We start from the raw sequence: 16,885 nt of genomic DNA on the forward strand, positions 1-16,885 counted from the left end.
AGTCTCTATTGAGGGAGTAAGGCAAAAAATGGCAGAGAACTCCCCCTTTTCCAATTTGTCACTTACACAAAGATATACAGTTAAGTTTTAAAAATAAATCAAAGAACTTGCATTTGGCAGCTGTGCAGTCAACTTTTAAAATCTGTCTTTTTGAGTACCATTATGTTTGGTTGGTTTGGGAGAGTGTGGCTTGAAAGAAGGAATGGAGGGATGAATTTTTCTCATTTATAGATAACTTGCAGAATAAGTTTATATTAAGTGCAGCAAGTGACATCAATTTCAGGTGCACAGGATAACTTCAAGGTATTTACCATAGAAAGAACTGTTCACAGTATCGCCATTTTCATGCTTCTGATGCTGCTGCTCTCGGACTTGATGTGATTCCTGACAAACGTAAATGGTTAGCCTTGGTCTAACCATCCTAAACAGAGAGGGAAGAAATACAAATTATATTCTAGTATAACAAATCAAACAGAAACAAAAAAGGGTTTACAGTGAAAAAAAATCAGAAACTAATTCATTTGAGCATGTAGATTCCCAAATGCATCGACATATCTAAATCCAAATGAAATAAATGAGGAAGCCATTCTGCATGCTGAGCTTATTCAACCTTCCCATGAACTCATGTCTGATCTGCAACTTAACTCCATCTTGGCTTCACAGCTCTTAAATCTCACAAAAAAATCTAGTCTTAAAAAACAATTAATTCTAGAGGGAGTAGAGGATAGTGAAGTAGGAGGAAGAGCAGCTCTAAAAAGGTCAATTATTTCACTGCTGCTTGTGAATTAATATATGCAAAACGGTATACAAAGTTGAAGGGGCTGCACTTCCAAATTAAAGTACTTGGGAATGACCAACGAGATAGGTGTATGTTATTGCAAGTTTTTTCTCTGCCACTGTGGTTTATTCTGAAGCAGGTTAACCTCTGCTGGGTAAATTAGTATCTTGTACACTTCTCAAAGGTCTCCCCAGACCCCTCATTTTGCCTCTCAAAGTCCAACGCTACGTCCCCATTGTGAGAGGTGTAAACGGGTAAGGCCAGCCCACAGGGCTCTGGTGAAACTGTATAGGCCAATCCCCTGTACAGTGGATACAATGGACTGCAGAAGCGTTGATAAACTCCAACCATATCAATAACTTCAGGGGACAATGGAGAGGGGAGGTCATCAATCACCTCTGCTCCACTTAGTCCTGGACCCAGCAGGTAAATACAATGGCGAAGAAAGCACAGCAGTGATTCTACTTCTTTAGGAGTCTGCGGAGATTTGGCATGACATCACAAAATTCTACAGATATGTAGTGGAGTGTATTGACTGGCTGTGTCACAGCCTGGTATGGAAACACCAATGCTTTTGAATGGAAAATCCTGCAAAAAGAAGTGGATCTAGCTCAGCATTGAACACATTTACATGAAAAGCTGTCAGAGGAAAGCAGCATCTATCATCAGAGATCTTCCCCACCCAGGCCAATGTTCTTTTCTCACTGCTGCCATCAGGTTGAAGGTACAAGAGCCTCAGGACTTGCACCACCAGGTTCAAGAACAATTACTACCCTACAGCCAACAGGCTCTTGAACAAAAGGGGATAACTACACTCACTTGCCCATCCATTGAGATGATCCCACAACCAATGACCTCACTTTAAGGACTCTTTATCCTGTTATTTCATGCCCTCATTATTTATTGTTATTTATTTATATTCGTATTTGCAGTTTGCTGTCTTCTGTACTCTAGTTAATCTTTGATCGACCCTGTTATAGTTACTATTCCATAGATTTGCTGATTATGCCCGCAGGAAAATGAATCTCAGGGTTTTATGTGGTGACATATATGTACTCTGATAATTAAGTAAGTACTACTACTACTACTCAGGCCTAAGGGGCCGGCGTCGGGTATGAGGCATTAAGTAAGTAAGACCCCTCATTTTAAGGCTTATCAGTTTCAATTCCTCTGACCTTCACTCATACCTCAATCCTTTTGTGATTACGAGCCATTTAAAAGAAGCCACATCAGTCCAATGAAATGGATTGTGTTCCTGCTATAAATTTTCCTTAATCATCACCACAAAACACATTACCAGTCACTATCCAAAAGATTTTGTGGCTTCTTGCTGCAGACTATTGCATAAGTACACAGAATAGTAGGTGCAGTTCAATAAGTACAAAGATTCAAAACACTTAGAATTATACAGCATATACGTTATAGAAATGTGAGTTCTCGTTCCTTCTTTTCAAATTTGTCCTTTATAATGCAAACCAGCATTCGTACAACTTGGATTATTTACAACTTGGATTCCTTTCTCTATAAAACAAACAAGAGATGGCTCCAGTACATTGTGTTATTTCTAAACAATGCTTCATTATTCTTTAAAAATAAATCATTCCCATAAAGTAAATTAGGTATAGCATCAAAGTGGTAAACCACAACTGCAATCAAGGGAGCTCTGGAATGAACACACTTCATAATTCAGAGTCTACTTGGGAGCAGTAGGAAAATTTACAACCCTAAGAGTTCAATAATACTAGAGCAACTGAAGCATTACACTATCAGTTAACACCTATCAGATCAACTGCAATTTTAGTTCCAATATACAAAGAAACATGAGAGTGATCTGGTATTAGCCAATTATCTCAGAAGGTACAAAAGGGATCAATCATTCCAATCACAAAGTCTATTTTATGCACAAAGTATACGTTTACTAACTAAATCTGTAGACTATTTCCTGCTTTGAAAGGCCTCAACTAAACATCAAGGTGCAATGGTTTTAACAATAGAGAAATATTTGACACACAAGTTAAAGATAATTTAAAAGAACAACTTAAACAGAATACAATGTAGTTCAGCCTCTGAGTAAGAGGTGATGTGGATCATCTAACCTTGATATCTCCAGTACGTGAATTAACATTCACTGCAATCCTCTGTTTCTTGGGGTTTATTTCCAGTTTATCACAAAGGATAGATAGAATAGTTGATCCACAAGTAGTGATTTGGTTTTATAGCCAAACCGTTGCTCACAATTTCAACTGTCTCAAGAAATTGGGTATAGAATCATTTTCTGCTGTTGCAAAAAAAATACAATTTTTGATGTGCTTAGAACTAAACCTTCCTGTTTACGAAATCTAAGAAACAATTATGGAACAGATTTGGACTTGCCTAATGCAGTCTCTCCCTGTGCCTGTCAGGACAAAGGTTAATTGAAACTTATTGCATTCATTTCCAAGTGAACACAACATTTGAGTAACACATACATAGATCAATCATCTCTGAAAGTGTATTGAGTTTAACTATTTTTCAAAGGTACATCCAAAATACTAACTTTACATTTGGGACATTAAAAAATAAGTATTTAACTTGTTATAAAATTAAATTTGCAGCATATCTCCCTTCTAAAGCTGCATCTGTGGACAAAAGGCATCTTGGAGTTAATAATTACCTTTGGAATTTATACATGAAACACAAATTGATGTCCTGATCTAGCAATTGAAGCCAAGTGAGAATCTCACTGCTCCAAGCCAACCTCAAGAATTCAGGTAAACACGAGGAATTCTGCAGATGCTGGAAATTCAAGCAACACACATCAAAGTTGCTGGTGAACACTGCAGATGCTGGAAATTCAAGCAACACACATCAAAGTTGGTGAACGCTGCAGATGCTGTTAATTCAACTGACGAAGGGTCTCGGCCAGAAACATCGACTGTTCCTCTTCCTAGAGATGCTGCCTGGCCTGCTGCGTTCACCAGCAACTTTGATGTGTGTTGTTTCAAGAATTCAGGGCCTGAAATGATATTCTCTGCTTTACTATGCATTACACATGTAGGTTGAAAATTTTCGGGTAACGATGCCCTCACCGCTTGAAAAACAAAGGCTAAATTTTATGCTCAATCTGTCCCATGATATTCCCCAACCTGATTTTGTTATTGCAATTGTAGTGACTGTGTTGCCACATCTTAAAAAAAAAGGGAAATGTAGTTTAGGCCAAGGACACATACAGATACAAAAAGGCAGCAGATACATTTCTTAGATGCAATGTATTCCTCGCTTCCTCCTCTTGCTAAAGATTGTGAAAGTTGTTTCAAATTACACATTCACCTAATATTTAAATACCTAAAATTTACAGGTGAACCGCAAGGTACAATGAATTAACCTACCTTCCTTTTAGAGCATTAAAGAGTCGAATTCCATCAGCAGGGCCACAGATCTGAATAACGTCATCCCTGGTCAGCTTTAACAGATCTCCACCTGTGGATACAAGCAACAGAACCTCAAAACTGGCAGTGCAGCAAAAATTTGCGAAGAATTCCTATGCAACTGCAGTCATAGCTTTAATGGAGTGGAATGATTAAAATCAAAATACAGAATTAGCATGCTTGGTCATCTCATGAGCTAGGGTTTTTAGGATTAGATTTGTTACCTATTTCATACTTGCAGGATCTTTTGTTTTATTATATATGAAAGAATAACATTTGCATCTAAATCGAAGAATTCTACTCAAAAATCCAGAGGTCTGAAGATACTTTATTACCAAATTGGTAATTCACTTGCTCTGAACACATTTTATTAATTTCCACTTCAATCATGTAAAGAGATTAATTGAAAAAGGCAAACAACAGGAATTCTGCAGATGCTGGAAATTCAAGCAACATACATCAAAGTTGCTGGTGAACGCAGCAGGCCAAGCAGCATCTATAGGAAGAGGTGCAGTCGACGTTTCAGGCCGAGACCCTTCGTCAGGACTAACTGAAGGAAGAGTGAGTAAGGGATTTGAAAGCTGGAGGGGGAGGGGGAGATGCAAAATGATAGGAGAAGACAGGAGGGGGAGGGATGGAGCCGAGAGCTGGCAGGTGATAGGCAAAAGGGGATACGAGAGGATCATGGGACAGGAGGTCCGGGAAGAAAGACAAGGGGGGGGGTGACCCAGAGGATGGGCAAGAGGTATATTCAGAGGGACAGAGGGAGAAAAAGGAGAGTGAGAGAAAGAATGTGTGCATAAAAATGAGTAACAGATGGGGTACGAGGGGGAGGTGGGGCCTTAGCGGAAGTTAGAGAAGTCGATGTTCATGCCATCAGGTTGGAGGCTACCCAGGCGGAATATAAGGTGTTGTTCCTCCAACCTGAGTGTGGCTTCATCTTTACAGTAGAGGAGGCCGTGGATAGACATGTCAGAATGGGAATGGGATGTGGAATTAAAATGTGTGGCCACTGGGAGATCCTGCTTTCTCTGGCGGACAGAGCGTAGATGTTCAGCAAAGCGGTCTCCCAGTCTGCGTCGGGTCTCACCAATATATAAAAGGCCACAGTGGGAGCACCGGACGCAGTATATCACCCCAGTCGACTCACAGGTGAAGTGATGCCTCACCTGGAAGGACTGTTTGGGGCCCTGAATGGTGGTAAGGGAGGAAGTGTAAGGGCATGTGTAGCACTTGTTCCGCTTACACGGATAAGTGCCAGGAGGGAGATCAGTGGGGAGGGATGGGGGGGAGAAATTGAAAAATTGAAAAAGGCAGTATGTCTATTAACTAAGAAAGATATAGGAAGGCAAGACATAGATTTATTAGACATAATGTATTGCTTGCATCCTCCTCTTCTTATGGGTCATGAGTTTGAAACTATTATTCTACTAAGTTACGTATTCTACGACAAAAGTCAAACAACCAAATCAAATAAACCCCACGACTGTCCCTCTAAACTCTACACAATACAGTCATGTAACCTCCTGGAGGGAAAAAAATAAAACCTGATTAGGGAAATACACGGTATTGGGAACATTCTTCTTGGGATTAAACACAATTAAGGAAACAGAAGTGTCAAGGTACATTATCCAGTGTTTTGACTGATTACACTGCTACAATTTGAAACTTTTTTTTGTAGAAAGCAGACTGCATTAGACTTTGTAACTGAGGGAGGATTGATACAAAGAACAAGGGCAATCAGTGCTATGAAGTGATATATAGCCACCAATTTGCACACAACAATCACACAGCAGATGATTTAGAAGAATGACAAATGAGATTTTGATTGTGCTGGTTGAAGCAAGGATATTGGTTGTAACAACAGTTCCCCATTTTCCCATTAGCATCACTATATACTTTACATCCATCTAAACAGATAGACCGAGCCTTGCTCTAGTGTTTCATCCAAAACACTGCATTTCTAAAAATGCAACACTTAGCAAAAAATGAACCAAGACAACTTGCCTGTGCTCGTCAGTCTTAAGAGTTTCAGGTCTCACTTGGGCAATGCAACAAATGAGGTCAAAGTGATCCAAACTGCCTAATTTAGTTCAGCAGCACTCATTCCAAAATACAGTGCATAACAAACACGCATAAATTCAAGTCGTGGCTCAATTATCATTAGTTCACCTGAGGTTTCATAATACTGGAAACCTTAGAAATGTTAGATCCAGGACATGGAGTAAATGAGCTTGCATTAATTAATAGCGCATGAACATATCAGCAGCTTAAAAGTATTTAAAAAATAGTAGAGCTCTCTTGAAGTGCATTAAATAATGTATATAACAAATCTGACAGACAATTTGCGCACATCTAAGATCCAAAAGACAGGCGAAAAATCTGATACAGGTATCCCCTGCTTTTCAAACGATCTCTTTACAAAACCTCGCTGTTATGAAAGACCTACATTAGTTACCTGTTTTCGCTAACAGAAGGTGTTCTCACTATTATGAAAAAGGCAGCGCGCGCCCCGAGCAGCCAAGCTCCTCCCCCGGAATGGCATTCTAGCCGGCATTGCTTAAACACGTGCCTGTGAGCAGCCATTAGCAAAATGAGTTCTACGGTATCGGAAAAGCCTGAAAGAGCTCATAAGGGTGTTACACTTAGCATAAAACGACATAATTAAGCGTTTCGATCGTGGTGAACAAAGTAAGGACAAAGTGAGTTTGGCTTGTGGAAGTTGACGAAGATGACGTTGAACAGGTTTTGGCATCCCATGACCAAGAACTGATAGATGAAGAGCTGATGCAATTGGAAGAGGAAAGGATAACAATCGAAACCGAATGCAGTAGCAAATGGACCGAAAGTGAAGTCGTCCAGGAACTGAACGTGAAGCAACTGCATGAGATGACAGAAAAATGCGCGAGGATAAGCAGTCAAGCATACTGTCGTTTCTCAAGCCTTCCACATCAGCCACAGCAGACGACGAACCTCGACCTTCGACATCGAGGCAGGCAGACATAGAAGGTGACCTGCCTGCCCTGATAGGAACAGATGACGATGAGATGACACCCCAATGTCCCACCACCCCAACCCCCGGGGCCGCGGACTGATACATTGCCGCAGAGAATGCAACGGTAGCCAGGACGCACCCAGCACATCTTTAAGAAAAAAGCCAAAATAAACAAGCTAATTAATTAGGTGCCGCCCAGCACGTAATTGTCGGCCCAGATCAGAGGCGATTGCCCATTGCGTCGCCTCTGATCTGGGCCGACATTTATGTACCGGGCAGCACCTAATTAATTAGCCTGTTTATTTCGGCTTTTTTCTTAAAGATGTGCTGGGTGTGTCCCGGCTACCGCTGGACCGCTGCATTCTTCGCGGATTGGTATCGGTTGGCGGCCTGGAGGTTGAGGTCCACTGCGCCACCCCAACCTCCCACGACTCAGCCTAACACACCATCATCAGTGTGCTCAGTGCTGTCCTCCCAATTCCAGTAAGTGATACTACACTGTACATACATTATTTCTACTTTATATAGGCTGTGTATTTTTATGCGTTATTTGGTATGATTTGGCAGCTTCATAGCTTAAAGGTTACTGGAGAGAGTATTTCTGCCAAGAGCGTTTGCGCCGTGTTTCTGCCGAGAGCGCTTGCGTGAGATTTTCGCTACGGAGAACAGTGCGGCAATGATTGTAGAGAAGTATTTCTACTTTATATAGGCTGTGTATTTATCATATCATTCCTGCTTTTACTATATGTTACTGTTAGGTTTTATGTGTTATTTGGCATGATTTGGTAAGTTATTTTTTGGGTCTGCGAACACTCACAAATTTTTCCCATATAAATAAATGGTAATTGCTTCTTCGTTTTACGACATTCCGGCATATGAACCATTTCATAGGAATGCTCTACCTTCGGATGGCTGGGTAAACCTGTAATCACTTTTCTCCCTCCTGTGATGCCCAGTTGTCAGATATTCAGGACACTGGGAGAAACCCCTCATGAAAAGTGCCATAGGACTTTCTCACCCAAGCTGGAAGACAAAGCCTCACTTAACATTGTATTGCCTGTGATCACTTCATATTGCAACAAAATGACAAAACGCCATCTCCATCCCACTTAATAGCCAGAAGCACACACTGCAATGAAACCCAACTGATATGGCAATGTACCTCATCACTTTAATACACCACTGAATTATCAAGCTAGATTATGTACTCATGTCCATAAACTGGTAGTTGAATCTACAATTTGCTCAAGACAGAGTGGTCAAACTGACCAAAAGTAATTGGACAAAATGCACAAGCACGTTTTTTTTAAAATATAGAAAGATCACTCAGACATTATATATGAAAATTCATTGCTAAATTCTCTGAACATCTTGCTTGATGATCCTTGGCAACACATTTTCAAAATTTTCTAACCAAGAAGGAAAGAAATGGAATTTATGTTGAGCAGTCACTATTTGTAAGCAAATACACCAGCAAAATTGCACACAGTAAGGTGCCACAAGACAAAAATGATTGAGAAAATAGGTTTAATACACTGTTGGTTGGTGAAGGAGTTGTGGCCAGAACAGCCAACTGTTTCCTGCCCTTTTAATGCTACAATAGCAGCTTCCCCATCCATCTGTATAGGTAAACAACAGGAATTCTGCAGATGCTGGAAATTCAAGCAACATACATCAAAGTTGCTGGTGAACGCAGCAGGCCAGGCAGCATCTATAGGAAGAGGCGCAGTCGACGTTTCAGGCCGAGACCCTTCGTCAGGACTAACTGAAGGAAGAGTAGTTAGTCCTGACGAAGGGTCTCGGCCTGAAACGTCGACTGCGCCTCTTCCTATAGATGCTGCCTGGCCTGCTGCGTTCACCAGCAACTTTGATGTATGTTGCTTCATCTGTATAGGTACCTCATTTTAACATCTCTCTGCAAAAGGACTTCCATACAATGTAACATCCATTGGCACTACATTAGAGAATAGGCCGTGCTCAAGTAACAAATGGATTCCATTCTCGCAGGTACCCATAAGTTGACTTTGTCCTTAAGTATAAATAGACAAAAATCACTCAATACAGTAACCATACCTCCACGGTAATGTATGAATGTCATCAAAAGCACCCAAGATAGATAAGAAAGAATAATTATTAAAAGTGAAGAGAGAGAGAGGAAAAGTTCTGCCATTTGTAGGAATGAAAATATGTATACACATCAGACTTTAGAATTTAATAATATTATGGGAGCGCATTCCCCTAAAGGATGTTCATAATCTGGGGACAGCCTGCACCAAACCAAGGTTAAATGCTGAAGTTGGTAACATCCACAACCTCCAGATTCAGTCAAGTTATAACAAAGCCAGACAAGCAGACAGGATTGACTGGTGACCAAATGACTTTGGAGTAGATTGTTGCTACTGGACTCTGTACAGTTTTTCGTGAATATAATAAAACTTTTCACAATGTACAACACACATAAGCCATTGACTCAACAGGCCTATGTTGCTGTTTATGTTTCGCCAAGTCATCTCATCGAGCCCCATCAAATAGACATATATGGGGAAAAAAAGAATTAGGCTATCTTGCCTTCCCTCCAACTTCATTATGCTTTTCACCTGATATTCCATGAGATAATTCCACATTCTAACCAAACAGACCCTTTGCTTAATGGTATTGGTCCATGGCATAAAAAAAAGTTTGGGAACACCTGTTCTAACCACTTTGAATAAGTTTCTTCTAGACTCATAGGATACACCAGGCTCCTTGTGGCCATTAACCCTAATTTTGAAATAGCTGTCTATTAAGTCCATTCCCTTGAATTTCTAGCTAACAAAATCCAGTACCTTCTATTAAGTTGGCATTTAAGTTTGGGATTCCAACCATGTGGAAATATCTTTCCCTATGTCTACCTTGGAAAGCACCTTCACTATTTCAAAGACCTCTATCATGCCAAACTTCAGCCTTCTAATTTTAGAGAAAAGAGCTTGCTCAAACTTTCCTTTTAAGAAAAATATCACAATCAAAAGCAAAACACTGCAGATGCTGGAGAAGTGAAATAGAAACAGATAATTATCCAAGGAGGTCAGGTCACATAGACGGAGAGAGAAGCAGAGTTTACATTCACAACTTGCCGTCAATCTGATGTTTTCCTTTGCATAAATGTTGCTTGACTCAAGTTTTTCTAGCATCCTCTGTTTTCATTTTGGTGTATACACAGTATGCAGTTCTAGTATTATTTGTGTACATTATTCTGCACTTTCAGATTATTTACTATAATAAAATTACTAAAACTGTACACAGTATTCAAGATTCCAAACTAACTTTTTTTTGGTCTTTTGAGTATTATGGTCTTCTCTCTCCACTTCATGAAAAAAAACTATGCATATTTCAACTTTAATGTTTTGCAGTTTTTTTTGCCACATTTAAGAGAACATCACAGTGCTTTACCTAGTTCTCTAATGCAATTCTTCTTTCCACACATACAGCTATCCATTAGAGTCACAGTGCACAACAGCACAGAAACAAGCACTTCAGCCCATTTAGTTCATGCTGAACTGTTATTCTTCCTAGTCCCACCGAGCTGCACCTGGACCATAGCCCTCCATACCCTTCCCATCTATGTACTTATCCAAACTTCTCTTAAATGTTGAAATCAAACATGCATCCATCACTTCTGCTGGCAGCTTGTTCCACACTTTCACCATCCTCTGCGTGAAGAAGTTCTCCCTCAGGTTCCCTTTAAATATTTCACCTTTCATCCTTACTCTGTGACCAGTAAATTCTAATATTCACCCAATCTCAGTGAAAAAAGCTTGCTGACATTTACCCTATCCATACCCCTCATAATTTTGTATACCTCTATCAATCTCCCCTCATTCTCCTGGGCTGCAGGGAATAAAGTCCGAACCCTATAACTCAGATCTTCAAGCCACAGCGCTCTTTCAATCTTATTGTAGGCAGGTGGGCAAAACTACAGACAATACTTCAAAACTGGCTTCACCAACATCATATAGAACTTCAACATAACATCCTAACTCCTGTACTCAATATTCTTCTTTATGAAGGCCAATCTGCTAAAAGCTTTCTTTACGACCCTATCTACCTGTGACACCACTCTCAACAAGTGTGTACCTGAATACCCAGATTTCTTTGTTCTACCACAGTTCTCAGTGTCCTATCACTCACTGTGTAAGACCTACCCTGGATTGTCCTTTCAAATTGCAACAGCTCACACTTGTCTTTATTAAATTCCATCTGCTACTTTTCAGTCCAGTTTTCCAGCTGGTCCAGATCCCACTGCAAACTTTGATAGCCTTCCTTGCTGTCCACGATGCCCCCAATCTTGATGTCATTTGCAAATTTCCTGAACCAGTTTACCACATTATCATCCAAATCACTAATATAGATGGCAAACAACAACAGACCCAGCACCGACCCCTGTGACACACCATTAGTCACAGGCCTCCAGTCAGAGAGGCAACCATTTACCACCATTCTCTGGGTTCTCTGCTAAGCCAATGTTGCATCTAATTTAATATTTCATCCTGAATGCCGAGTGACTGAACCTTCTGGACTAGCCACCCATGTGGAACTTTGTCGAAGGTCTTACTAAAGTCCATGTAAACAACATCCACTGCCTTTCCTTCATCTACTTTCCTGGTAACCACTTGGATATATTGCCCTGAAATGTATGCACGGATATACTGACCTAAGAGAATATAAGGCACCTGGGAGGCAATATACCATCCATGAATCTTCTCATCCACAGAACCTCCTCCATCTGTTTCCCTAACCAATTAATTCCGTATCACTACTGGTCACCTCTTCTCCCCTTCCCTTGAGTCAGAAAGACAGAATCAGTGCCAGAGACCCGAGTCCTCTGGCTTTCGTGTGTGAAGTCCTCCCACTCCAACAGTATCCAAAATAATACACTTCTTATTTAAGGGAATAGCCACATGGTTGCCCTGCACAGGCTGCCTATCCCTTTTCCCTTTCCTGACAGTCACCCAGTTACCTGTGTCCTGCACCTTAGATTTACAGTGGTGCTAGTAAGTTTGTGAACTCTGTAGAATTTTCTCTATTTCTGCATAAATATGACCTAAAGTGTGATCAGATCTTCTTGCAAGTCCTAAAACTGGATAAAGAGAACCCAATTAAATAAATAACACAAAAACATTACACTTGTTCATTTACTTAGAGAAAAATGATACCTGACCCCAAATAGCTTTTGTAGAAAACATTAACCCAGATGTTCACATACTTTTTCAGAAAAATATATGTAATATTGGATCATTTTTCTCAATAAATAAGTGAAGAAGTATAACATTTTTGTGTTATTTAATTAGGATCTCTTTATCTAGTTTTAGGACTTATGTTTTACTTTTAGATCACATTTTAGATCATATTTAGGGAAAAAGAAAGAGGGAGGGAGAGAGAGAGAGAGAGGGGAGAGGGGGGGAGAGAGAGAGGGGGAGGGGGAGAGAGAGAGGGGGAGGGGGGAGAGAGGGGGAGAGGGAGAGAGAGAGGGAGGGAGGGAGGGAGGGAGAGAAAGAGGGAGACAGAGAATGAGGGAGAGAGGGAGAGGGAGAGACAGAAAGAGGGAGAGAGAGAGAAACATAGAAAATGTACAGCACAATACAGGCCCTTCAGCCCACAATGCTGTGCTGAACATGTACTTATTTTAGAAATTACCTAGGGTTACCCTTCGCCCTCTATTTTTCTAAGCTCCATGTACCTATCCAGGAGTCTCTTAAAAGACCCTATCGTATCCACCTCCACCACCATTGCTGGCAGCCCATTCCACGCACTCACCACTCTCTGCTTAAAAAAAAACTTACCCCTGACATCTCCTCTGTACCTACTTCCAAGCATCTTAAAACTGTGCCCTCTTGTACTAGCCATTTCAGCCCTAGGAAAAAGACTCTGACTAATGATCAATGCCTCTCATCATCCTCCATGGCTCCAAGGAAAAAGGCCGAGTTCACTCAACCTATTTTCATAAGGCATGCTCCCCAATCCAGGCAACATCCTAGTAAATGTCCTCTGCACCCTTTCTATAGTTTCCACATCCTTCCTTTAGTGAGGCGACCAGAGGCACAGCACTCCAAGTGGGGTCTGACCAGAGTCCTATATAGCTGCAACATTACCTCTTGGCTCCTCAACTCAATCCCATGATTGATGAAGGCCAATACACTGTATGCCTTCTCAACCACACAGTCAACCTGCGCAGCAGCTGTGAGTGTCCTATGGACTCGGACCCCAAGATCCCTCTGATCCTCCACACTGCCAAGAGTCTTACCATTAATACTACAAACACTTGTATATTCTGCCATCACATTTGATTGACCAAACAAAATGGACCACCTCACACTTATCTGGGTTGAATTCCATCTGCCACTTCTCAGCCCAGTTTTGCATCCTATTGCTGTCCCGCTATAACCTCTGACAGCCCTCTACACTATCCATAACACCCCCAACCTTTGTGTCATCAGCAAATTTACGAACCCATCCCTCCACTTCCTCATCCAGGTCATTTATAAAAATCACGAAGAGAAGGGGTCCCAGATCCCTGAGGCACACCACTGGTCACTGACCTCCATGCAGAATATGACCTGTCTACAACCACTCTTTGCCTTTTGTGGGCAAGCCAGTTCTGGCTCCACAAAGCAAGGACCCCTTGGATTCCATGCCTCCTTACTTGCATGGGGAGGGGGGAGAGAGAGAGAGAGAGAGAGAGAGAGAGAGAGAGAGAGAGAGAGAGAGAGAGAGAGGAGAGAGGAGGGGAGGGGGGAGAGAGGGAGGAGAGAGGAGGGGAGGGGGAGAGAGGAGGGGAGGGGGAGAGAGGGGGGAGGGGGGAGAGAGGGGGGAGAGAGGGGGGAGAAAGAGGGGGAGAGAGAGAGCGAAAGAGTGGGATGGAAAGCGAAAGGGGGAGAGAGAGCGAAGGGGGAGAGAGCGCAAAGGGGGAGGGAGTGTGAAAGGGGGGAGAGTGCGCGAAAGGGAGGGAGAGGGAGTGAAAGGGGGGTAGGGAGAGCGAAAGGGGGGTAGGGAGAGCGAAAAGGGGAGAGCAAAAGGGGGGAGAGCGAAATGGGGAGAGAGCAAAAGGGGGGTGAGAGTGCGAAAGGGGGGTGAGAGAGCGAAGGGGGGGAGAGCAAAAGAGGGGGAGGGAGAGTGAAAGGGGGGAGGAAGAGTGCAAGGGGGGGGAGAGAAAGAGGGAGGGAGAGAGAACGAAGGAGGGAGAAAGAAGGAGGGAGTGAGAGAAAGGAGAGGAAAGAGAGGGGAGAAAGAGAAAAAGAGAAAGAAACTTATCAGAAGCTTACTTTAGCCATCTCCCCATCTCAGCCTTTAGCGTAAATACATGGACGTTCGATGGCTGTTGTAGAGTTTGTAGGCCAAAGGGTATTTCTCTGTTGTTTGACTATGAATTCTGGGAGTTAGTGCTGTTCTAAACATTCTTCTTACTCCCTCTGTTCTCCAAAGATACTGTGCTGCTAGCACTGCCTCCTTTCTGGATTACTATCTCAGAATCAAAAACAATTAAAATCCACTGAACACCAAAGCTGAAATTCCTTTCCTCCCCCTTCATTTATTTTGCCTTCCTATTCAAAAATATAGTTTTAAAATGTTTAGTGTCAAGTTAATAACTACTTCAAGTCTATTAGTTTATTTCTCTCCTCCCAGGTCAAACAAGGTGGCATCATGTTTATCAGAATGCTTCATCTGGGCTGTTCAATTTAAAGAGGGGAAAAAAAACACAAGAGCTGATAAAGCATTGTGCTTCGCCCACATAAACTTTGCCTTCATCTCAGCAAAGAACCCCCATTAAAGTGAAAAGTACATTTCCCATCCTGCTGAAATCTCACTGAAGTTTTCAATTAAATGTCACATTACAAATTAGAAATTGTGCATTGTGGACATGACGCCACAAAGAATTTAACAGAAGATACCAACATAGTGAAATACCATGAAGTACAACAGGATGTCGATACTTAATCCATCTGGTCCCATTGAATTCAAACCTACAGTAGGTCCTAGAAATAGAAAATAATTGAGTTCCAATCCATTCCAGCATCCAGGTAACTTTGACAAATTTCCATCCAAAATAGTTAATAAGCAAAAGGTACCAGAGAAGTTTGCGAAGAGCCTGCAGTATGGAGAAAATCGATTTCTGTGCAACCACTGCTGAGCATCCTGTGGAGTGGCTGTTGCCAACAGATTCTGCAAAAACAAAAGTAGCAAGTCACTTCTTGGCCATATTGCCCTGAAATGTACAGATATGCTGGCCTAAGAGGACATAAGATGTCACTACTGTTGTTCAGTCCCACGTATTAATGGATATGGACTTTCCTCAGCCGCAAGAGGAGTCATTCAGTAAGATTCAAGATTGTTTAATGTCGTTTCCAGTACACAAGTGTAAAGGGGAACAAAATAATTGTTACTCCAGATCCAATGCAGCACATAAAAAAACACAATAAGACAAAGAACACAATAATAAAAAAACACAATAAATATAAATACTTAAGATAGCTTATATGCCTAGATTTTATGGGCACGTGGCCAAGTGATTAAGGCATTGGGCTAGCTACCTGAAGGTCGTGAGTTCGAGCCCCAGCTGAGGGAACGTGTTGTGTCCTTGAGCAAGACATTTAACCACACGTTGCTCTGCGATGACACCGGTGCCAAGCAGTATGGGTCCTAATGCCCTTCCCTTGGACAACATTGGTGTCGTGGAGAGGGGAGACTTGCAGCATGGGCAACTGCTGGTCTTCCATACAACCTTGCCCAGGCCTGCGCCCTGGAGAGTGAAGACTTTCCAGGCGCAGATCTATGGTCTCGCAAGACTAACGGATGCCTTTATTTTTATGCATAGATTCAGTTTATGTTTATAAAGTGATGATAGGTACTGGAGTGTCTGTACATAAAGTGACTCTGATAGGAAATGATAAAGTAGTGGTGGTTGAGGATATGGGGGGGTGAGTTAGTGGGGGGAGGTGTTAATCAGCCTTACTGCTTGGGGAAAGTAACTGTTTTTGATCCGATGGTCCTGGCATGGATGCAATGTAGCATCCTCCCAGACAGCAGTAGGACAAACTGTCCATGAGTAGGGTGGGTGAGATGCTTCATGATATTGCTGGCCCTTTTCTGGCACCTTTCAGTATATATGTCGATAGCTGATAGGCTGGTGCCTACTTGACAACATGATTACTTGAGCGTGTGGCCATGCAGTCGTGCGTGAACAGAGTGTACAACAATGGGCTCAGCTCACAGCTCCAGGGAGGCACCAAGGTTAAGAATGATGGGGAGGGAAGGGAGGTTGTGCATCCTGACTATCTTGAGGTCTGTTTGTTAAGAAGTCCAAAGCCTAGTTGCACATTGGTGTATTTAGACTGAGGAGTAGGAGTTTGTTTATCAAGATCTGTGGGAAATAAGCTGCCCAAGAAGGAAATCATGTTTTTATGGCAAGTAAAATCACAATATAAAATACATCTCCATAAATGAGCATTATTCCTGTAAGGAAAAGCACTTGAGCACTTTTCTATATCTATATTTTATAAAATTGGATTACAATTTGCCCTACTGTCCTGAAACTAAATGACAATTATGGTTAATTTTGTTAATTTTCTCTTTTTTTATGGGAAATCAGAAGGATTTATGATTTATCCCAGGTTTATAGCAGCAAATCACAAACACGAGAAAATCTGCAGATGCTGGAAATCCAAAGCAACA

At 41.7% G+C, this 16,885-nt stretch overlaps 1 protein-coding gene across 3 annotated transcripts in view; it reads right to left on the reverse strand.

Moving 5' to 3' along the window:
* The window catches only part of tfcp2 (transcription factor CP2), a 142,998-nt gene that overhangs the window by 56,037 nt on the left and 70,076 nt on the right, over positions 1–16,885 (reverse strand). For all 3 annotated transcript variants that reach the window (XM_063037667.1, XM_063037668.1, XM_063037666.1), the window contains 3 exons: positions 15,283–15,376; positions 4,147–4,237; positions 312–421 (listed from right to left, as the gene is read on the reverse strand). In XM_063037667.1, coding sequence (XP_062893737.1) covers positions 312–421; positions 4,147–4,237; positions 15,283–15,376 — 295 coding nt within the window. The remainder of the gene's footprint in view (positions 1–311; positions 422–4,146; positions 4,238–15,282; positions 15,377–16,885) is intronic.

Source organism: Mobula hypostoma, chromosome X1, assembly GCF_963921235.1.
Source record: "Mobula hypostoma chromosome X1, sMobHyp1.1, whole genome shotgun sequence".
Classification (NCBI taxonomy): Eukaryota; Metazoa; Chordata; class Chondrichthyes; order Myliobatiformes; family Myliobatidae; genus Mobula; species Mobula hypostoma.